The sequence below is a fragment of the Dromiciops gliroides genome, chromosome 1 (genome assembly GCF_019393635.1).
Source record: "Dromiciops gliroides isolate mDroGli1 chromosome 1, mDroGli1.pri, whole genome shotgun sequence".
Lineage (NCBI taxonomy): Eukaryota > Metazoa > Chordata > Mammalia > Microbiotheria > Microbiotheriidae > Dromiciops > Dromiciops gliroides.
This window is the reverse complement of record NC_057861.1, coordinates 303,391,377-303,416,146: the sequence shown is the minus strand read 5'-3', so window position 1 is coordinate 303,416,146 and position 24,770 is coordinate 303,391,377. Positions and strand designations below refer to the sequence as shown.

Genomic DNA, 24,770 nt, shown 5'->3' with positions numbered 1-24,770 from the left:
ATGTCTTAATAGGTAAATTAGGAAGTTATCTGAGACACATAGAGGTTACATGTGACACCATGAGGAAAAAAGACAGGAAGTGACCAAATCAAGCTTTGAACCCCAGATTTCTTTTGATTATGAACCTAATATACTTTCCACCATGGCACCCTGCCTGGGGGACCTCAGTAGTAATTAAACAGTCTTCAAACGTGAGAGAAACTCATTATCTTTGCCCATTTCAAACAAACCACAAAATATTAGATGACCTGGTTTCCATTAAAATAGGCTGGGTAATAACCAGGCTCCAGTGAACTTTGCTTTGGCAACTGGCAATTCAAAAACAAGGAAAAACAAATAGCAAAAGAAATACTTGTAGAATTTTTAACCTTAGTAGTAATGAAAAAAATTCACATTAAAACAAGTGTGAAGTACCACCTCACACTCATACTCAGCAAACATAAATTTAAAAAATCATAAAACTTTTTATAGAGGACATGGTGGAGAAACAGGTACATTACTGGCTGGCATTGATGGTGGCAATGCAAACTGGTACCAACTTTGTGGAAAGTAATCTGGCAATATTCAGCAAGAGCCATAAAACTGGCTTTTGTGCGAGTTAGGAAAATCAAACCTATAAAAAACTAAACAGCATTAAAATAGACTGTCAGGAAGAAGCAGCCGGCTTCTGTGATAAAATGCTGGCCAAGCTGGTCGAATACCATCTGGCTGGCAACCTTCCTTATGACCCTTTGACTTAAAAATTCTACTCCGGAGAACATATTCCAAAGAAATTATTTGAAGCAAAAAGAGACCAATTTGTACAAATATAGTCATGATTGTACTAATTACAATAGTAAAAGAAAAATTCTGGAAACAACTCAGATACCCAAAAAAATCTGATAGAAGACTATATCATAATTAAGAGGGGAAAATATGAAGAATATACAGAAATATGGGAAAGTCTACAGAAAAATAATGCAGTTAAAAGAATAGAATTTAGTGTCCTCTAACACTGATTCTGTTAAAAACTATCACAAGGGGGGTGGGGCAGCTAGGTGGCTCAGGGGATAAAGCACCGGCCTTGGATTCAGGAGGACCTGAGTTCAAATCCGGCCTCAGACATTTAACACTTACTAGCTGTGTGACCCTGGGCAAGTCACTTAACCCTCATTGCCCAACCCAAAAAGAAACCTCAACCCCCCCAAAAAAAACTATCACAAGGGTTGGAAGAGGTCAAAGTGTTAGTTATTAATAAATTGCCATGAATGCTTAAGTATATTAGTTTATCTTTTATTGTAAAATTGACTAAATTAAGAAAAATAGGCTTACATGTGCTTTTATGTTCATTATAGACAATGTGCTTGCATGGAAAACCAGAGTGCTTAAAAATCTCCTCTACCTTTTTTCTTGAAGTGGTCCATTCTACCTTGGAGTTGATACATTTTTCTTAATCAGGTAATTAATGTCAAACTCCCCCTCACACCCAATTCCTTCCTGTTCCTCTTGCTTCAATTATCTTTTCCTTTTTTTTTTTGGTTGGGCAATGAGGGTTAAGTGACTTGCCCAGGGTCACATAGCTAGTAAGTGTCAAGTGTCTGAGGCTGGATTTGAACTCAGGTCTTCCTGACTCCAGGGCCGGTGCTCTATCCACTGTGCCACCTAGCTGCCCCAATTATCTTTTCAATAAGAAAAGGTGTAGCCAGTGAGGTTTATCCGTGGTGTGATTATTGCTAACTGAAAACTTTTCCCAATAAGAAAAGGTGTATGGTGCAAATTTAATTTTAGGTAACTGATTTATCTCCCTGATTCTATTCACAGCTTTAAAGCCACAAATATTCTTTTTCTATTTAAAATTTTTCTTTTTTTCTTTTTTAAATTCTATTTTTTTTAATGAACAAAAATACACCTTTTCTTCCTCCCAGGTACTTCATCTCAAACTGCAAAATATGCATAATCAAATAAAATAAATTCCCATATTGTCTATATCCCCCCAAAAAATATCTCATTCTATACCCTGAGTCAAACTGTTCTCTACCTGGAAGTGGAAGCCTGTTCCATTGAGTCCTTAGAAATCGTTTTGTATTGGTCACTGAAATGATCAGAATTCTTAGGTCTTTCAAAGTTGTTTGTCTTTAAATATTGTAGTTATTGTGTAAGTTGTTCTGGTTCTACTCACTTCACTCTGCATCAACTCACGAATCGTTCTGGGTTTTTCTAAAACCATTGCTTTTGTAATTTCTTACATCACAATAATATTTTATTACCTTCGTATACCATATTTTGCTCAGCCACTCCTCTACTGATAGGCAAGCTCCCTTAGTTTTCAGTCATTTGCTACCACACAAGAACTGCTATAAATTTCTGTACTCATGGGTATATTTGCAGGAGTGTGCTGGTAAATGTTTAACAATTGGTGCTCTGAAAAAAAATATACATACTATACACTTTTAAGTTATTCTGTATTATTAAAATGTTCTCCTTCACTGTCTTGAGTGTAGACAACCAAGAAAACAATACCAAGTCCTAATTTGTAGCATCTGCCAATTTCCCAAGCATAAATGCTCATGCTGAAAATTTAACAACAGGCTCTTGAGAGCCCCAAGAGCCAGCTTGAGTTCAACCTGCCTCAACCTTTCTCTTTGATCTGCACAATCGTTATTTTCTTCAGTTTCTGCTTTTGCATCCAATGAGGGTGGCAACTTCCATAAAACTGCCTTTTGAACAAAAATTATTTATACTTATTAACTTATGATTGACGGAAGTCATTTTCTCAGGCTAGATAATAAGACTGTGCACACTGATAATGCCGGTTCCCATTATAGACACACAAAACTTTCATATACATTATATCACTGGTCCTCCCTACTCCTGTGAAGTAGGTAGTGCAAATATGAATACCCCAAGTAATGGAAGAAAAAACTGAGGTGGCTAAAACTTGCTCACAGTCACATAGCTATTACTTATCAGAGCTGGGGCACAAACCCAGGTCTTAGGATAAGCAGTCAGGGCTCTTTCTGTTGTGCCATGCTGCTCCTCTTTAGAGACCTCTTTTGGAAGAGGAAGGCTCAGTTTCATAAGTTTATGTCTTTCTTTTCCTTGGGATTGTTTATATTTTTCTGATTCCATTTTCTTGCATTTGGTTCTCTCTGTAGTTTGTACCCTCACACTTGTAAAAGCAATTACACACACACACACACACACACACACACACACACACACACACACACTCCTCACTTCAAACCAGTGCTGGTAGAAGATATGTAAATTTCCATGGCAAGGCTAAGGATCTCTTGAGCTCAACAATTCATTCTACCTTGAAATGAAGAGGGAGGTGAAATCGGAACTGTTTGTTCTACTTCTGATTTTGGCTACATCTCCTTTAATGGCCACATGACTTTAATTTCTGGTGTGAATCATCCCACCTGCTGCATTTCACAGGAAAATACAGGAGGAAGAGAATGAAAGACTTCCTTAGAGATGTCACTTTATATCTCTACCACTGACACTTTCATCCCCTCTCTTCGGGATGAGACATATTGGGTCCTCACCAAAACAATCAGTAAAGACATTCAGTTGTTTCTTCAGTTGTGTCCCTATTTTGGAGTTTTCTTCATGATCCCATTTTGGAGTTTTCTCAGCAAAGATATTGAAATGATTTGCCATTTCCTTCTCCAGTTCATTTTTCAGATAAGGAAAACAAGGCAAACATGGTTAAATGACTTTCCCTGGGTCACATAGCTGGTGACTGAGGTGAGATTTGAACTCTGTTCTTCCTGGCTCCAGGCCCAGTGCTCTATCCACTGTATCATCTAGCTGTCCATTAGGGAGGACTACTGGCTAGGAATATTAGATTTGAAACTCCGGAGATTGGGATTCAGTTCTTTTCTTTTATCCCTAAATTATTAGCTGGGGGCAGCTAAGTGGTACAGTGGATAGAGTGCTGGGCCTGAAGTTGGGAGGACCTGAGTTCAAATCTCACCTCAAACACTTTCTAGCTGTGTGACTCTGGGCAAATCACTTGGCCCCAATTGCTTTAAATATCTGGGGCCACCTCCAGTTGTCCTGATATATATCTTGCCACTGGACCCATTGGCTCTGGAAGAGAGAGTGAGGCTGGTAACTTTGCACAGCCCTTCTTCACTTAAATCCAATTCAGTGAAAGGCATGATATCACCCTGATGTCTTGGTTCTCTTTGAGAAGGAAGGGAGGGGCAGCTAGGTGGCGCAGTGGATAGAGCACCGGCCCTGGAGTCAGGAGTACCTGAGTTCAAATCCAGCCTCAGACACTTAACACACACTTACTAGCTGTGTGACCCTGGGCAAGTCACTTAACCCCAATTGCCTTACTAAAAAAAAAAAAAAAAGAGAGAGAAGGAAGGGAAAACAATGAACAACTAATTAGCTGATCTTACTGATCTCTTAGTGCCATGGAAAACTCTTTTTGTGTGCGTGTGGGGGGCAATGAGGGTTAAGTGACTTGCACGGGGTCACACAGCTAGAAAGTATTTGAAGTCAAGTGTCTGAGGTCAAATTTGAACTCAGGTCCTCCTGAATCCAGGGCCAGTGCTTTATCCACTATGCCACCTAGCTGCCCCTGGAAAACTCTTTAAGACTATATTGTGGGGGCAGCTAGGTGTTTCAGTGGATAAAGCACCGGCCCTGGATTCAGGAGGACCTGAGTTCAAATCCGGCCTCAGACACTTGACACTTACTAGCTGTGTGACCCTGGGCAAGTCACTTAACCCCCATTGCCTCACTAAAAAAAAAAAAAAGACTATATTGTATGTGACCCTGGGCAAGTCACTTAACCCCAATTGTCTCACAAAAAAAGATTATATTGTAGATGAATCTTTGATCTGAATTGATGGAGGGAGTTTCCATAATGAGCATTCCCATTAGTGATGAAATAATAGATCTGAACCCTCCTATCCCACCTAAAAGAAAAAAAATAGCTTACCCCAAAAGCAAAACCTCAGTTTCTTATTTATAAAGTGTAGCTAATTAATTTTGTTACCAAATAATTTTGGGTTAAGCATTTTAGTCAGGTTATCTTGTGTATGTAATTTCAATTCCCTGATAATTGGTGTAAAAATGGGACAATAGTTAAAAAACACAGGGTTGTTGAAAAGATCAATTGGGATCAAGTATTACAAGGACTTTGAAAGCTATATGGTGCAATATTAAAGGGAAGGTATTCCTTGCCACTGATAGCATTTTAATAAGTAAATCTCATTTGATTATTGAATTATTTTCTTTCAGTGGCTGTTTAAGTGCAAGGTCATTTTTAAAGCTGTACTGGAATTACGAAAAAGGAGTAACCCCCAAAGTTATACTGAGATACCTTTTCAATCGACTTGTAAGGCATGTTTATTTATATATTTCCATTTTATCATTGTTCTGAAATAATATGGGCCTAATTTGCATTTATATATATCATGTCTCTCTGGGTCTTATTTACATAGTGAGTGCTTAGAAAATATCTGTTGAATCCATAAATGAGTTTATTTAACCAGAAGGTTTCTCAATGAAAAGGAAAGCCAGACAAAGAAAGATACTTCTTTTATCACTTGGTTTTTGATGTTAAATATGGGTCAAGTCCAGGTACGGTAAATGTTCTAAGAAGAATTTCTGATGAAAGGATTCCCCAACCCCACAAACAAGTTCTGGTTTCTCTCCCCAGCCTTCTCTTTCTTTCCTCTCCTCTCACCATCTGGTCTCTTTATCTTAGCCAGGTTGCAAATGTAGAAGCTATTTATTGGTCTGGTCACATGGATTGGCATGAGAACTTTGACTCTGCTTCCAACCTAGGCCACTTTTCTGCTCCTTGGCTAACCTGGTAACCCCTGATCTCAGGCTCACTATATTAATGTCAGTAGTTTGGACACCTATTTCATTTAAGTCTTTCCATGCCTTTCTAAGATGATTGAGCTCAGGGCAGCTAGGTGGTACAGTGGATAAAGCACTGGCCCTGGATTCAGGAGCACCTGAGTTCAAATCTGGCCTCAGAAACTTGACACTTACTAGCTGTGTGACCCTGGGTGAGTCACATAACCCTCATTACCTTGCAAAAAAAAGTTCTAAGATAATTGAGCTCATAATTTCTTATAACACAGTAGTATTCTATCACAACCATATACCACAGCTTGTTCAGCCATTCTCCAATTGATGGGTATCCCTGTAATTTCCAGTTCTTCGCCATTAAAAGAGAACTGCTATAATCATCCCATTCACGTTCAAAGTTCTAATTACTATTTATGAATTTTCTTCCATCTTATTTTTACTCATGTTTTCTTTCTGTCTCTTTTTTCTTTCTTTTTTTTTTCCTTGCAGGGCAATGAGAGTTAAGTAACTTGCCCAAGGTCACACAGCTAGTAAATGTCAAGTGTCTGAGGCTGGATTTGAACTCAGGTCCTCCTGAATCCAGGGCCAGTGCTTTATCCACTGCTCCAACTAGCTGCCCCCAAAGGCAAGCAATTTGATATAGGCTATATGTGTGCAGTCATGCAAAACATTTCCATGTTAGTTACATTGCAAAAGAAAACATAGACCACCCCCAAGACCCCAAAAACCTAAGAAAAAGAAAGTTTTTTAAAAAGCATACTTTGATCTGTACTCAGACTCCATCAGTTCTCTCTCTGGAGATGGAGCATTCTCTATCACAAGTCCTCTGGAATTATGCTGGATCATTCCATCGATGAGAGTAGCTAAGCCATTCACAGCCAATCATTGCACAGTGTTGCTGTCACTATGTTCCTTGTTCTCTTGGTTCTGCTCACCTCACTTTGCATCCGCTCATAGAAGTCTTTCCAGGCTTCTCTGAGAGCATACTGCTCATCATTTGTTATAATAGTAGTATTCCATTACAATCCTTGGTCAGCCATTCCCCAATTGATGTACACCCCCTCAATTTCCAATCTTTGCCACCACTAAAAGAGCTATTATAAATAATTTTGTACATAGAAGTCCTTTCCCTTTTTGTTTTTTATCTCTTTGGGATACGGACCTAGTAGTGGTATTGTTGGGTCAAAAGGTCTGCATGGTGTTTTTTTGTTTTTGTTTTGTTTTGTTTTGTTTTTTTGTGTGAGGCAATTGGGGTTAAATGACTTGCCCAGGGTCACACAGCTAGTAAGTGTTAAGTGTCTGAGGTCGGATTTGAACTCAGGTACTCCTGAATCCAGGGCTGGTGCTTTATCCACTGCAGCACCTAGCTGCCCCAGTCTGCATGGTTTTATAGCCCCTTGGGCATAGTTCCAAATTGCTCTCTAGAATGGTTGGATCACAGTGCATTAGTGCTTCAGTTTCCCCATATCCCTTCCATTTGCCATTTTCCTTTTCTGTCATATTAGCCAATCTGACAGGGAGGGAGGATATATGGTGTTAACTTTCGAGTAAGAAGATAACACTCTCAAGTGACTAGGAGGAATGGATTGCTGTTGTTTGTCCTTCGTTCTTTTTTTTTTTTTTTTAGTGAGGCAATTTTGGGGTTAAGTGACTTGCCCAGGGTCACACAGCTAGTAAGTGTTAAGTGTCTGAAGCTGGATTTGAACTCAGGTACTCCTGACTCCAGGGCCGGTACTCTATCCACTGCGCCACCTAGCTGCCCCTGTCCTTCGTTCTTGAAGAGGACCATAACATTGGGAAGTGATGTCATAACTTGCAGTGAATTGGATTTAAGTAAGGGAAGGATGTGCAAGTTCACCAACCTCACTCTCTCTAGAGCCATCTGGGTCTGGTGGCAAGATATATATCAGGATGACTGGAAATGGCCCTGGATATTTAAGGCAACTGGGCATAAGTGACTTGTCTAGGATCACACAGCTAGTAAGTGTCTGAGGTGAGATTTGAACTCAGGTTCCCCTGACTCCAGGGCCAGTACTTTATTCACTGTGGCCACCTAGCTAGAGAGGAAGGCAAGGAAGGCAAAAGGTTTACAGGACATCTTAGTATGTGTGGCATAGGGTGTTGACTCTTACCCTATATTTTGTACTTATTCCTTGAGGCCAGGAATTATTTCACTTTGTCTTAGAATCTCCAGTGCCTGGCATATAGTAGGCACTTAATAAATGCTTGCTAATTGGTGGATTGTCTCCTGATCACATTTTTGTTTTGTTTTGTTGTTGTTGTTTTTTTTAAGAGAGGCAATTGGGGTTAAGTGACTTGCCCAGGGTCACACAGCTAGTAAGTGTTAAGTGTTTGAGGCCGGATTTGAATTTAGGTACTCCTGACTCCAGGGTCAGTGCTCTATCCACTGCACCACCTAGCTGCCCACCTGATCACATTTTGATAGAATGTGCATATTGGCCACGCTATACACAGAAGACAGCCCATCACACGGGTGTTAGCTACCCTTACCTCCAGTTGGTCTCTGATTTTTAGCTGGACAGGCTGCGGTGAGTCCCAGAGCTGCTTCTGAAGACACTGAAGCAATTTTCCTGTAATTCGCTCCTTGTGAATAAAAGCTTTGTGCTGGTAATTAAATGATGCCCCAGATTCTGGGTGTGTAGCTACAAAGTCTGCTGAATGGCTGACTGCTCATGTGTGGCAGCTTCCTAATTACCCAACAGAACCCAGTTGACAAACAAAACAACTGCCTTCCATTCACAGATGCCCAGGAGTTTAGAGAGAGCATAAATCACTGTTTAAATACCTGCAGGTGTAGAAAGTTCCCTGAGGATGGGCACAAGAGCATGGAGTATGGTTCTGCTCCCGTCCTCCCTGAAACAGTCTGAGCTTTGGCGTGGGCACCGAGGCCCCAATATGGATCGCCTGTGGCACTCTGTGGGAAGTGGAGCGCTGAGGACATGAGTCTGGTGCCATTTAATTTCAATTACAGGGCACCAAGAATCCCCCAAATCAGAATTATTCAGGTTCTCAGCAGCAAATGTGCACAAAATCCCTTCCCTGGCAGAGATTTCGTTTTTAACAGAGGCAAAGCTGTGCTTGGAATCTGATTGTTCTGTCCCTCTCCCTGTCAGGCTGCAGGAAGAAAGAAGCCAGGGTCCTTCTCTCCCTGAACAAATGAAATGAATTGCTCCAAGGATTTTCTTGGCTTCATGAAAAAGCAGCTGCTTCATTTAGCACACACAGACAGGGACGGCATTTGGAATGGTATGGCCTTTAGTAAGAACCTTTCAGGCCCAGCATTGTATACATTAGGAACAGGCACAGGATTAACGAGCACATCTAGGGCTGTAGATCCAGGGGATGAGTATCAGGGATCTATATTCTTAATTTAAGGAAGGAGTAGCACTATCTTTAGTGCTGGTACACGCTGGTCAGAGCAGCCCTAATGGACCCATCTGCCTTAGTTACAGGGAAAGCTAGGTGTCACAATGGTTAGAGTGTAGGGCCTGGAGTCAGGAGGACCTGAGTTCAAATCTGGCCTCTGACACTTACTAGCTATGTGACCCTGGGCAAGTCACTTAACCCTGTCCTCATATGTAAAATAAGCTAGAGATGGAAATGGCAAACCACTCCAACATCCTTGCCAAGAAAAACCCAAATGGGATCATGCAGAGTCAGATACAACTGAAACAACTGAACAACAAAGCCTCAGTTACCCTGAAAGGGATAGTGCACTTGGTCAAGATATTGGGAGAACAGGAACAAGAGTTGTAGGTAATAACCACCTTAGTGATAGCCTAGCAATAAAGGCTGTTCAGTGCCACTTGGAGAAATTGTTCCTCTTGTCCCTCTTATGATTGACGCTGGAGTCTTCTGTGTTATGCCTGCCTATTTGAGGGAACTAAAGATGGAAGAGGACACTGGCATTTCTTTTTTTTTCTTTTTTTCTTTTTTTTAGTGAGGCAATTGGGGTTAAGTGACTTGCCCAGGGTCACACAGCTAGTAAGTGTTAAGTGTCTGAGGCCGGATTTGAACTCAGGTACTCCTGACTCCAGGGCCAGTGCTCTATCCACTGCGCCACCTAGCTGCCCACACTGGCATTTCTTGATCAGTGTGAATTGATCTTTCAAGACATGATCTGTCACATTTTCAGAAAGTAGGAACTTGATTAGATTGAAGGGGACTCTCTGCACTTCAGAGCTCGATTCTTCATAATCTTTGGATATGTTTAGAGAAAGAGAGACAGGGCAGTCTTGGCAGTGGCACTGAGACAGGCACCACTTAGATGCCCCCTTCTGCTTTAATTCTGATCTTGGCTGCTTTGGTTTTATTTGTGCAAAATCTTTTTAGTTTAATGTAATCAAAAGTACCCATTTCATATCCCGTAATGCTTTCTATCTGTTGTTTGGGCATAAAATCTTCCCTTGTCTATAGATCTGACAGGTAAACTATTCCATGATCCCCTAATGTGCTTAGGGTATCACCTTTTATGTCTAAATTGTGAAATCCTCTCTGCCATCTGCTTCCATTTTATAGGTTAGCTCAGCTCATTCACATTCACATTCACAGTTATGATTATTGTATATTTGCCTCCATCCTACTTTCCCCCCCGTTTATCTTTCTCTCTCTCCTTTTACCCTTTGCCTCCCCCCAAAAAGTGTTTTTCTTCTGACTACTGTCTCCCTTAATTTGCTATAACTTATATCAGTTTTCCTCTTTCCCTTATCCCTCTTTATTCTTACTTCCCTGTAGGGTAAGATAAATTTCTATACCCAACTGAGTATTCTCTCTTTGAGCTAATACCAATGAAAGTAAGGTTTAAGCATTGATCATTTCGCACACTTTCTCCTCTCCTGTAAAAGCTCTTCCATGCCTCTTTTATGTGAGATCATTTACCCCATTCTACCTTTCCCTTCCCCCTACTCCAAGTGCCCCCCTATTTCTTTTTTTTTTTTTTTTTTAGTGAGGCAATTGGGGTCAAGTGACTTGCCCAGGGTCACACAGCTAGTAAGTGTTAAGTGTCTGAGGCCAGATTTGAACCCAGGTACTCCTGAATCCAGGGTCAGTGCTCTATCCACTGCGCCACCTAGCTGCCCCGCCCCCCTATTTCTTGACTTTTAACTTTATGTTAAAGTTGGGCTCTGCTCCCAGGGTAGAGGGAGTACTGTCCCAAACTTCAGGTTTTTCATGCTGCTGTTTTCAGAGCTAGTTTTGGTAATCTGTAAGTTTTTAGTTCTTCTAAGGTGGTGATCTTGAAATCTATGATCTAGGGAGCAGTATGATTACTGTTCTCTTGGCCTGTGCTCTGGTCTGTGAGTGATCATAAGCATTCTTTTCTACCCTGGACCTGTGACCAGGGTCCCTGCTCCTGCCATTCCTCCTCACCCTGGTACTATGACCCAGAACACCATATAGGCAATGCAACAGAATCCTGCTCCTAGTGCCTTCAAAGGGTGCCCTGTAATCTCCTTCTGACCAGTTGTTGGACACCTCCCCCCTTACTATCTGTGAACTGAGAGCTTCAGAAGCCACTGCCACTGCCACAGTCACCCCAAGGCCTGCTTGCTGGCTTGCTAGGGAGTGACCTGCACTGGACTGCACTCTGCTCTCACTCCAGTGAGACAGACCTTTCCTGCTGACCTTCTAAATTGTCTTGGGCTGGAAAGTTGTTTCACCCCATCCTTTTGTTTGTTCTGGCTCTTCAGAATTCATTTTGAGGTGTTTTTTGTTTTTTGCTTGGTTTTTTTGCGAGGCTATGGGGGTTAAGTGACTTGCCCAGGGTCACACAACTAGTAAGTGTAAAGTGTCTGAGGCCGGATTTGAACTCAGGTACTCCTGAATCCAGGGCCAGTGCTTTATCCACTGCGCCACCTAGCCGCCCCCTTGAGGTGTTATTTTAATGTTTTTTGGAGGAGAATTTGGGAGAGCTCAGACAAGTCCCTGCCTTTACTCCACCATCTTGGCTCTACCTCCCTGAGGTAAAATTTGAGCTAAGGATTTCCTTCTACCCAGTCCAGCACTCTATTCACAATTATACCTAGAAGACAACTGAGTCAGTGCTGGCTCTGAAAGTCAGACCACTGAAGGAAGATCCATAGATGTGTGTGAAGCATGGCATAAAACGACTCCTCCTATTTGGCAAACAGATTATAGTAGAAGATAAATAGGTTTGCCCTTGGAAGATCTGGTTAACCTGGTTACCGCAGACAGCTCCTCATGTGTCACGGGTGGTCCAGTATAGGTTCTCTACCCTCTCAGATGAGGTCAGGTACATCCCAGAAAAATTCCCCTCCAAACTACTAGCTTTGTTTAAGGAGTAAGAAAGGGGGCCCAGATTCCTAGGATTAAGGACTGGTCTGACTGGTTTCTTTCTCTCTCTCTCTCTCTCTCTCTCTCTCTCTCTCTCTCTCTCTCTCTCTCTCTCTCTCTATCTATCTATCTATCTATTTGTTTATTTATTCATATTTATATTTTTATTTTTTGGCAGGGCAATGAGGGTTAAGTGACTTGCCCAGGGTCACACAGTCAAGTGTCCGAGGCTGGATTTGAATTCAGGTCCTCCTGAATCCAGGGCTGGTGCTTTATCTACTACTCCACCTAGCTGCCCCCTCGATTGGTTTATTTAAAAGAAGCCTGGTCAGTCGCTGCCCCCATAGACCTCCTTCCTGGGACATCACCAGCCAATATACAAGAGACCCCAAATAAGTGAGAGAAGTATGAAGAAGGCATTGATCTATTCTCAACCATTATCAAGAGTACCCTGATTCTTAAGCAAAAGAGAGAGCTATGGCTCTACATGAAAGGGCATAGAGGGTCCATCCCCATATACCCTGAACATACACAGAGCTTATAACCTCATAAGAATTAGCTTTAGGGAGGAATCACAGATGCGCTCCCCCTTAGGCGAGAACACCGTGGATACTGGGTTATGGCCCTTTGACTGACCAACTTCCTGGAAACTTGCCGTCATTTTGTTCACAGGGCTCTTTCTGACCCTCTGCATTAGTTTGTCTTTTGAGCCGAGGATGATGTTTTTAAAAATTGTGTCCTATGTATGGGAAATCTTAACCGTATTGCAGTATTGGCCTCAGTTTCCTCTTCTGTAAAACGAGAGGTAGTAACAGATGGCCCAGCTTTAAATTTGTGATCATACGATCTTAATTTTTTTTTCATTTGACAGGACATCTTTGAATATTTGAGAATAACTTTCCTTTCTTGTTGGAGAAATGCATCAGTGGTTGTTGTTGTTGTTCATCTTTCATTCTTGAAGAGGACCATGACATTGGGGTGATGTCATAACCTGTACTGAATTAGATTTAAGTGAGGGAGGGCTGTGCAAAGTCACCATGCTCACTCTCTCCTTCAGAGTTATCTGGGTCCTGTGGCAAGATATACATCAGGACGACTGGAGAGAGGCCCAGATGTTTGAGGCAATTGGGGTTAAGTGACTTGCCCTGGGTCACACAGGTAGTAAGTGTCAAGTGTCTGAGGCTGGATTTGAACTCAGGTCCTCCTGACTCCAGGGCCAGTGCTCTATGTATTGTACCACCTAGCTACCCCGACAGATTAGTTAGATGTCCCAGAAACTAACCTGTTCATCAGGACAGGACATGGTGACACATCTTTGGGCAAACACCTAATCTGAAGGTTCCACCCCATGTGGGTGGCACCTTTGTGTCCCAGGTCACCAGGAATTCTCGTCAATACAGCCAGAGGATGCCGGGAAGCTGCATCGAGGGTGGCGCAGCTTGACATAGCCCTACTTGCAGGCCAATTAAGTTCCAGCTTCCTTATCTTTTAGGGAAAATCTAGCCTAATTCATGTTGGGGAAGCGGGGGTAGATATTGGTACTTATGATTCAACTTCCCTAAAATGGGGTGAGATTTTTATGAGGACAAAAATCCTTCAAAAGGGTCATGAAGAGTTGGACATGACTGAAATGAATGAACAACAACAACCTACAATAATCATTCACATGCCACGATATAGAACATGCTGGCAGACACAGTGTTCCGCAATATGGATCTAGAGTTCCTAAAATGGGGTGTATAGATTTCTTCTTAAAACTACATTTCAATATAATTGGTTTCCTTTGTAATCTTAGGTGGTGCTAGGTGATGCAGTGAATAGAGTGCTTGGACCTAAGTTCAAACCTGGCCTCAGAATTTTACTAGTTGTGTGACTTTGGGCAAGTCACTTAACCCTGTTTGCCCCAGTTTCCTCATCTTTAAAATGAGCTGGAGAAGGAAATGGCAAACTGGTCCAGTATCTTTGCCAAGAAAACTCCAAATGGGGTCATGAAGAGTTGGACAACAAAAGAGTTAGCAACAAATTTATAATCTTCTGTAATTTATCTTGCACATTTACAAACATTACTCTGAGAAGGGGTGCAGAGGTTTGACCAGACAACCATAGGGGTCTGTTGCACAAAATGGGTTAAGAACCACCATTATCCCTCCCCCTATATACCCCAATTGCCCAGACCAGCAGAACCTGTGGAGTGGAGAAAACAGATAATATTAGCACCAGAGGTCTAGGCAGTCATGTAGAAAGTTCATGGCAAACTAAGCCTATGCTATTTCAGTAGGCAAACCTCTCAGCATGATGAGGAAGTCATGTAGGCTTGTCATGATGCCCTGCTACTGCTATAGAGATAGAGATGGTACATCAAATAGAAGAATGGTGGGGGCAGCTAGATGGCACAGTGGTTAAAGCACCGGCCCTGGATTCAGGAGTACCTGAGTTCAAATCCGGCCTCAGACACTTGACACTTACTAGCTGTGTGACCCTGGGCAAGTCACTTAACCCCCTATTGCCTGCAAAAAAAAAAAAAAAAGAAGAAGAAAAAAAAATAGAAGAATGGTTAATAATATGCACTGATATAGTGCTTCAGGAAGCTCATAAATCACTTTCCTCACAAAAGCTCCAAGGTCAGTAGTATGATGATCTCCCTTTGTGCTGGTGCTTGGATTCAAACCCAGGTCTCCTGGCACCAAGTCTAGCAGACTATTCCCCTGTGAATGCCACTACTTTTTGGCCATAGTCCAATTCTTGTGTGTGACATCTGGTGTTATGTAAAGACCTACAATAAATGCTAGTCCATCAAGAAGCTCCACTCAATACTGTGGGATTTGATGGGAGCTTGGCCAGTATCCCCCCACCTTGGCTCTGGGTGAGGCTGGGTTTGATAACAAATCTACAGATATCTTCCACATGACTGTCTTCATATCAGGAGGCCACTTCTGGAAAATATACCCCTTAATGCTGTGGGAAGCTAGGTGGCACCATAGTGCACAGAACGCGGGGCCTGGAGTCAGGAACACTGATCTTCCTGCATTCAAATCTTGCCTGAGCCACTTACTATGTGACCCTGGGCAAGTCACTTAACCCCATTTGCCTTAGTTTCCTCATTTTAAAATGAGCTGGAGAAGGAAATGACAAACCACTCCAGTATCTTAGCCAAGCAAAGCCCGTATGGGGTCATGAAGAGTAGGACACGATTGAAAGGTATCAAAGCAACACCTGGATCCTGTGTTCTAATTTGCTCTCTACAACCCAGACAGTTTGGTGCTTGTTCAAAGTGTAGTCCAATTTCATGAACTTTTAGCTCAGAGATTTTACAATAGGGGCTGCATTTTATTGGAAATTCAGGAAAGGTCTCCAGAAAACAAGAATAAAACTGGGCTGAGGGGGTAATATGAGAGAATGAAGAACATCCCTACTGTGCTTCCTCTCTCAATCAGATGCTTAGGAGAAAATATTAGGAGATCAGTTGCCTCTTTGCCCAGATTATTGCTCTCTGGCCAGTAGCCAAGGGGTTTAGCAGTGGTATAAACCAGTCCCTGCAGAGAAAGCCTGGAAATGGTGTTTACTGTGGCTGAATTAGTCCATCCCAACATGAAGCACTCAGGGCTCAAGCAATCCTAATTTGCAGTGCTCTGATGGTATGAGCCACATCCCCATCTAGTAGATGGTCTAGGGATGCTGCAATTGCTGGAGGATACAAATGGGATTTTGTTTGTCAGGCTTGGTCCATTCATGGAAGCAAGAGGACATAGGGGCAGATGAAGTGGTAGAGTGGATGCTCCTCTGTGGGAATTAGGAGTGTGGGTCTAGTTACATCACATATCCTTATGGACCTCAAGGACCTCCTGGGCACTCAATGAGTGGGACTCGATTTGACTCGACAAATGTTCAAATGTTAATAAGTGCTGCCTATTCATGAGGCACCGTCCAAGGCTTTGGGCACACAAATGAAAAAGTTCCTGACCTTACATGTTTCATGAAAAGTCTACAATAATTACACACATAAATGAATACAGGTAATTTAAAGAGTAACTAGAGAGATTCATAACTAGAAAGATTAGGGAAGGTTTTTTAGAGGAAGGGGTGCCTGAGTTGAAAAAAGATAAGGATCTAGGGAAGTGGAAAAGGAGATATGATGACGGAATCAATTCCAAGCATGGCAGAGATGACTTGTACACATATACATATGTGAGAGAGGAGATGGATTGTCCAGTTAGAGGAATAGTGGATTTTCCAGTTTGGTTGGAATGTATGGGTGGAGTTGTTGTTCAGTCATGCTTAACTCTTCATGACCCCGTTTGGGGTTTTCTTGGCAGAGATACTGAAGTGCTTTGCCATTTCCTTCTCTAGCTCATTTTATAGATGAAGAAACTGAGGCAAATAGGGTGAAGTGACTTGTTCAGGGGCATACAGCTAGTAAGTGTCTGAGGCCAGATTTGAACTCAGGAAGATGAGTCTGTCTGACTCCAGCTCTGGCACTCTGTCCATTGCACAACCTAGCTGCCTGATGGGTGAAGAATTAGAATTAATTAGAACTAAATTAGAATGGTAAAGTATGTTAGAGACAGACTGTGCCAGGGTCTTGAAAGGCATAGTGAGTGAGCATTTTGTGTTTTATCATAAGAGGCCCGATTTTTTGAGCAGGAAAATGACATGGCCAGGCTTGTACCTTGCAACTCTTATAGTGGAGAAAAAACAGGACTAGATAGATCTGCCAGTCATTTGTATAGAGCCATTAAATCCAAGGGAGCTAATGAGATTTCAAAGGGATGAAATACAGAGAGGGAATCAATTCATCCATCAGCAAACATTTATTAAATGCTTACTATGTGTCAGGCTGGATAGCTGAGTGCTCATTGAATAAGGTGCTAGACCTGGTGTCAGGAAGACTCATCTTCCTGAGTTAAAATCTGACCTCAGACAATTACTAACTGTGTGACCCTGGGCAAGTCACTTAATCCTGTTTGCCTCAGTTTCCTCATCTTTAAAATAAGCTGGAGAAGGAAATGGCAAACCACTCCAAACTCTTGCCAAGAAAACCCCAAATGGGGCCACAAAGAGTCAGACACTCCTGAAAAAGAACTAAACCACAAACAAGTATCAGGCATTGTGCTAGGTGCTGGGGATAAAAAGCTAAAATGAAAGAGTCCCTACCCTCAAGAAGTTTACATTCTACCAGAAAAGGTAATATATGTACATATAAGCTCATTTAAAAGAAATTATATAAAGAACATATAAAAATACACAGTAATTTTGGTGAGGAGATAAGGAAAGATATATAGGAAGGAGATAGGGTTTAAGTTGAGGTAGAGTTGAGGAGGTAGTGCATTCCAGGCATCGGGGAGAGCTGGTGCAAAGGCATGATTGATTATGGAATATTATTCATGAGGAACAGTATAAAGGCTAGTTTGGACTGGAATGGATAAAAGTAGACAAGAAAGGTAGATTGCATCCAGCTTGTGAAGAGCTTTAAAGGTCAAAGAGAGGAATTTGTATGTTATCCTAAGAATAACTGGGAGCCACAGGAGTTTATTGAATAAGGAGGTGACATGTCAAACCTGTGCTTTAGAAATCTTGCTTTGTATGAAGAATGAATTGGAGAGAGAATTGGAGGCAGGAGGATGAGTTTAAAAGGCTAATACAATAGTCCAGAAGAGAAGATGATCTAAGATAGAGCCTTGAATGAAGAAAGAGATGAATGAATGAGAGATGGAAAAGAAAAATGGAAAACCAGTGGTTTTCATTCAGGTAGGCCTGAAGCTTGGGGAAAGCCAGTTTTGGAGCTTCAAATAAGGACAGCTTCTTCTGGCCATAAGTTTGGGAGACATAAGATAGGTTTTTCCAGACCATGGTCATTAGGCCAGAGAAGAAGTAAGATTAACTGTCTTGAGTGGTTGTAGGAGAGTCCCTGGGTAGGTCCTCAAACTCTTGCATGGCATAGTAATGGCTAAAGCAGCACTTTCTGGAGGGCTGTGAAAGGTAGTGTTTATTATCTGATTCCTAGGTTCTGAACTAGAAGCAAACCACTATTAAGGACCAGAGCGAGAAGGGAGTTAGGCATAAGAAAACTAAATAGAGTAGGTAAATTTCTTAGAGCCTTTTATAATATCATATTAGAAAGCTTTAAAGTTTATAATTAATTATACATTATGTGTTAACTTTTAATTTAATATTGAAAGAAAACAGTTGCATTAACACACTGTTACTGGAACTATGATTGGTGTAGTCACTCTGGAAATAAATTTGAAACTATTTCCCAAAAGTTGCTAAAATGTGCATCATTTTTTGACCCAGATATATCATTACCAGACCTATACCCCAAAAAAGATCCGAGAAAGAGAAAAAGAACCCATATAAACAACAGTTTTTAAAGCAGCACTTTTTATTGTAGCAATCAATTGAGGAATATCTGAACAAATTATGGTATGTAAATGTAATGGAATATTATCGCTCCTCAAGAAATAATGAAAGATATGGATAATGGATATTGTATTCTTACTTTCTCAATGAATAGGAGAGGGGTGTAGGGAGGGAGAAAATTTGGAAATGAAAATAACAATAAAATTTTTAGAAAAAGAAATGAGGAGGGGCAGCTAGATGGCGCAGTGGTTAAAGCGCTGGCCCTGGATTCAGGAGTACCTGAGTTCAAATCCGGCCTCAGACACTTGACACTTACTAGCTGTGTGACCCTGGGCAAGTCACTTAACCCCCACAGCCCCGAAAAAAAAAAAAAAAAGAAATGAGGAAAGACAATTTCAGGGAAACCTGGAAAAATTTGAACTGATGTAGAGAAAAGTAAGCAGAACCTAGAGAACTATACAAGAACAATAACACTATAAAGAAAAATAAAGATTTTTAAACTCTGATCAATACAGTGACCAAAGTCATCATTGTCATCATCATTTTAGATAATCTGAGGGGCATGTGGCAGACCCTAAGTGTTGTTTTAATTTTAATTTCTCTTGTTAATTTGAAGCATTTCCATATGTTTGTAGATGGGTTGGATTTATTCCTTTGATAATTACCTGTACATATTCTTTATTAGGGAATGGCTCTTGTTAAATAATTGAATCAGGTTTTTTTTACATCAGGCTACTATTTGAAAAACTGGCCACTGAGATGTTTTCCCCTAATTAATTGTTTTCCTTCTTAATTTAATTACATTAATTTTGTTTGTACAGAACTATTTAATTTTATACAATCAAAATTGTCCATTTTATTATCTTCTGTGATCTTCTCTATCCTTCCTGTCACAAATTCTTTTCCTATCCATAGATGTAACAGATATTTTCTTCCTTGTTTCTTATTTGTTTGTGGTGTGATTTTTTAAATATCAAAATTATGTAGGGGCAGCTAGGTGGCACAGTGGATAGAACACTGGCCCTGGATTCAGGAGGACTTGAGTTCAAATATGGCCTCAGATACTTGACACTTACTAGCCGTGTGACCCTGGTCAAGTCACTTAACCCCATTTGCCTCACCAAAAAACAAAACAAAACAAAATTATGTATCTATTTTGAACTTATATCGGTATATGGTATGAGCAGTTGGTTTACATTCCTGTCAAACTCATTTCCAATTTTCCCAGCAGTTTTGGTGAGTCATTGATTGTCTCAGTAGTTGTGGCCTTTGAGTTTATCAAACACTATGCCACCATTTTTGTTGATTTTTGTATATTGTATCCCTAATCTGTTCCATTGATCAACTTTTTCTATTTTTGTGGGGTTTTTTTGTTTTGTTTTGTTTTGGTTTTTGGTGAGGCAATTGGGGTTAAGTGACTTGCCCAGGGTCACACAGCTAGTAAGTGTCAAGTGTCTGAACTCAGATTTGAACTCAGGTCCTCCTGAATCCAGGGTCGGTGCTCTATCCATTGTGCCACCTAGCTGCCCCAACTTTTTCTATTTTTAGCCATTACAAAATAGTTTTAATGATTGCTGCCTTATATAGTTTGAGATTGATATTGCTAGATCCCTGTCCTTACTACTTTTTTTCATCATTTTCCCTTGAGAGTCTTGACCTTTCCTCCTCTAGATCAATTTTATTGCTTCCTTTAGCTATATAAAACAATAGTTTGTTAGTTTTCGTGGTACCAAAAATATAAATTAACTAAGAAAGTTTTTAAATTTTTATTATATTATTATTATAAGTTTATCCAATGTATTAGGGATAGCCAGAGCCCCTGTGCAGAGGTCCAAAGATGGAAGATGGCGTACCATGCATGAGTAAGAGAGAAGGTGTTTGGCTGGACTATAGAGTAAGGGGGAAAGGAAGTAATGTGTGATCAGTCTGGAAAGATACATTAGCATCAGATTGTGAAGGGATTTAAAAGTCAGAGGAATTTATATCTTATCTTAGAGGCAAGAGGGGCCCACTGTCATATTTTGAGTAGTGGAGTCAAATGCTCAGCTCTGCACTTAAGAAAAATGATTTTGCAACTGTGTGAAAGCTAGATTAGAGTAAAAGGAGTAATAAGAGGCTTGGGATAGGGAGACCAATTAAGAAAATATTGCATTACTTAGTTTAGGTGAATGCTGATGAGGGCCTAAAATAAGATGGTGTTGTGAGTAGAGAAAAGGCATCAGATACAAGAGATATTGTGGAGGTAAAAATGGCAAAATTTGCCAAGCAGTTGGATATGTGGTATAACTATGTGAGGAATCAAGGTTACAACCTTAGAGACTAGAAAAATAGTGTCCTCCTTAACAGAAATCTGGGTTTGGGGAAGATTGGTGGGCTGTAGGGGAAAGGTAATAAATTTAGTTTGTATGTCTTAAGTTTGAGGTTTCTTTGGGACATCTAGTTTGAAAAGTCCAATAAGCAGCTCATCATTCAGAACTGAAAGTCCTTAAAGAGTTTGGGGTTGGAGATAGAGGTTTGTGAGCCTTTGCTTAGAGATGACAAATTAAAGACAAAGGAGCTGATAAGGTTCCCAAGAGAGAAAGTATAGAAAGCGAAGGAAGCCCAAGGAAGAAACATTGGAAAAATACCCACATTTAGGGAGTTTGATATTGATGCTGATCCAGCAAAAGAAAATGAGATGGGGTGATCATATACAGCAGATAGGAGGGGAACCAGGAGAGAGTCGTTGTCATTAAGCCCCAGAGAAAAGAGAGGGAGGAGAAGAGTCATCAATACTGTCATATGCAACAAGAAGGATGAGGAATGAGAAAAAAATATTGGGTTTGACAATTAAAGAGCATGTTGGTAACTTTGGAGAAGTAGTTTCAGTTGAGTGATGTGTCTGGAAGCCAGATTGCAAGGGTGTGAAGAGTGACTGGGAGAGAAGAGGAAGTGGAAATGGTGATTGCAAATGGTTTATTTTTCTAGAAATTGGCTGAGAAAGGGAGAAAAATATAGAATTAAAGCTCAAGAGGATGATAGGGTCTAGGGAGATTATTATAAAGATCAGAGAGACTTGGGCATGCTCAGAGGTGCTGAGGAAGAAGTAGACAGAGACTGAAGATTAGAGAGAGAAAGGGGATGACCAAGGGGACAGTTTGATGACAAGGACTGAAGAAGACAGTATCAAGAGCATGTGTGGGATGACTAGGGAGGCAGTGTCATCCAGAGGGAGATAGGTCTCTATGAGCTCCAGAAGGAGGAAGGAGCATGAAAGGAAGAGATTCAGAATGAAGGGAAGTGTGGTCATTATGGAATGGGAAATGCAGAGGGCACGGTGGAAGAGGCAGACAGAGTTGAAGTGGAACATGGGTATGAGATTGTAACTGTAAATGAACTGGGATTTGGTTTACTCCTACATAGAAGATGATTAAGTAATAGAGGGATAAAGAGAGTAACAGATGGTGGAAATTTGCTAGCCATAAGGGTACTGGTAGGTAACAAATGAATTGTAATGATCACAATCTCCAAAGATTTCCTCTGCTCAGTGACCCTCTTAATGCCAAGTGAGACACAAAACAGAAATATGAATACTCCACAAAGGTGTTTTCCTGTGTCATGGAAGATGTCCTTTGCAATATACAAATGGAAGAGGAAATCCCTATACATGGATGCTCCCGTGGGTAAATGATACTGTGATGACTGCATCAAACCCCATGACATTAACGGATCTCCTCTATGATATCCATTTTTGCCATTAGTATTTAGCCACAATTTGTTGAATGAATAACAAATGAATGAATATTCTATCCTCTCCCCTTCTTGTGATTCATTTTTCCTGTGAATCTTAGGCTAAATATGGGCTTTTGCCCATCTTCTGATGTCAGATAATTGCTCAGTGGCCAGAACTATGATTAGAAATTCTTCTCTCTGGTGCAAATTTAGTAGGGATTGATGGTGGTAGTGGTGGTGATGGTGTCAGACTAACCAAACACCATCCAGGTCCACTCTTTTGCAGAAGGTATCATAATATGTATCCAACGAGCATGTTTTTTTTTTAATTCTCTAATCAAATGTTGGAAATAGGATTATAAGCATCACCAGGGCTACATAGAAACTCTCCAGGTATTAGGAATTTGTGTACCGATTTTCCAAACAGTTAAGATATGTATGTATATATACACCCATACGCACACTTATATATGTATGTATATATGTGTGTGAATGTACACATGTATGTATATATGTGCACATATATGTACATGCATATACATGCGTGTACATACATACTGAATTTCCAAATTTATATGTACATGCATATACATGCGTGTATATACATACTGAATTTCCAAACAGTTTATATATATATATATACATAAATTTATACTTACATACACTAATTTTCCAGTTTATATGTGTATGTATATCTGTATATATACACACACACACACACATATACACACGTGTGTGTGTGTGTGTGTGTGTGTACACACACTTATCTTACAGAGGAGGTCGTTCTTTCCCCTGCAAATGAATTTGGCTTCAGTTGGGAGAATGGGGGATCCCTTGATGATGGGAGTCTGCAAGTGGGAGGGTGGCTGTCCAGGGTTAATCAGGCAAGGAGTGGGGACTGTTATGCCATGTGGCCTGGGCCATGGCAAAATCACAAGGTGCACAGAGAGTGGGCTGAAGGACTGACTGCTTTGAGGAAGAAGTTTGCTTATTGTCCCTCCCCTGCAATGTCTCTGTAGCAGAATCCCAGTTCCCTCACTCGGTGGTTCTGAACATGGCTATGCTCATTCCCCTAGTCTCTCAGAGGGCAAAAATTGCCAATAGAATGACCCACCAGCTGCCCAAACATCCTTTCGGCCCCATTGGAGACGACTTGCCCACAGAAGTGTTCAGCAGCTGTCCAAACATTCCCCTTTAGCACCCCCTTCTCATCGTCAGAGTAGTCAGGAAAAGCTGCAGTTTCAGGAAGTTTATTTTTGCTGGAAAGTGTGAGAAAGATGTGCCTTTTTCTTTCTCTCTGTTTTCAGTACAATGGCTGGACATGGTATCTCACTGATGATTTCCAGTTCCATCTTACAACACCCCTTGTGATCTTCATCTATAGAAAGTGAGTTTCATTTGGGCCTGGGATGCTGCCAAATTGGCCCTTCCCTGACCCCTCCCCACAGGGCCTTAGTAAAAGAAAAGAAAGCTTTTTAAAAGGTAGATACTTAACCATCAGGCAGCCAACTGGCACAGTGGATAGAGTGTCAGGCCTGGAGTTGGAAAGACTCATCTTCTTGAGTTCAATTCTGGCCTCAGACTCTTATTTGTTTGTTTGTTTTTGTTTGTTTGTTTTTTCTGGGGCAATGAGGGTTGAATGACTTGCTCAAGGTCACACAGCTAGTAAGTGTCAAGTGTCTGAGGCCGGATTTGAACTCAGGTCCTCCTGAATCCAGGGCCGGTGCTTTATTCACTGTGCCACCTAACTGCCCCCCAAAATATTTATTTGTTTATTTATTTTGCAGGGCAGTGAGGGCTAAGTGACTTGCTCAGGGTCACACAGCTAGTAAGTGTCAAGTGTCTGAGGTCAGATTTGAACTCAGGTCCTCCTGAATCCAGGGCCAGTGATTTATCCACTGTTCCACCTAGCTGCCCTGGCCTCAGACTCTTACTAGTTGTGTGACCCTGGGCAAGGCACTTAACCCTGCTTGCCTCAGTTTCCTCATTTGTAAAGTGAGCTAGAGAAGGAAATGACAAACCACTCTAATATCTTTGCCAAGAAAACCACAAATGGGGTCACAAGGAGTCAGACATGACTGAACAATAGCAACAACTTGAGCAACTTTCTATGAAAAACAAATATAATTGAATATCAAATGCTAAATTATTGACATTCCTCAAAGTTTTCTTCTGATTTCTGTCCAGTTGAATCAGAAATTCATTTGGAATCAGCCTAATGGGATAAGTAGTCCAATCTCTTTACTTTAAAGATGAGAAAGCTGAGGCCCAAGGTCACACAGCGAGGGAGTGCCTAAGGCTCCATTTGAACTCAGGTTTCCCTGACTCCAGCCCACAGTCCTCTGTGCACTATGTCACCCAGCTGCCTCTAAAAACCATTCTGTGTGTGCAAGGCATTGTACAAGTGTCAGGGATTAAAAAAAAAAAGAGGTGCTGCCTTCAAGAACCTTACATTTTACTACATTTTTCTATAGTTGCTATCATTATATGCGTTAACTTGTGCTATGAGTTTCATTAAATATTATCTCATAAGTCCATTTTTGCATATTGATAGTCCTTTAAAATCC

General features: G+C 41.0%; 1 protein-coding gene across 1 annotated transcript in view; it reads left to right on the top strand.

Annotated features, from left to right (window-relative positions):
* LOC122748670 (O-acyltransferase like protein-like) overlaps positions 1-24,770 on the top strand; it is an 87,286-nt gene that overhangs the window by 53,057 nt on the left and 9,459 nt on the right. Inside the window, 5 exon segments of the mRNA XM_043994482.1 lie at positions 1,335-1,437; positions 5,242-5,338; positions 8,359-8,372; positions 13,510-13,564; positions 23,511-23,590. Of these exon segments, the coding sequence (XP_043850417.1) occupies positions 1,335-1,437; positions 5,242-5,338; positions 8,359-8,372; positions 13,510-13,564; positions 23,511-23,590 (349 nt within the window).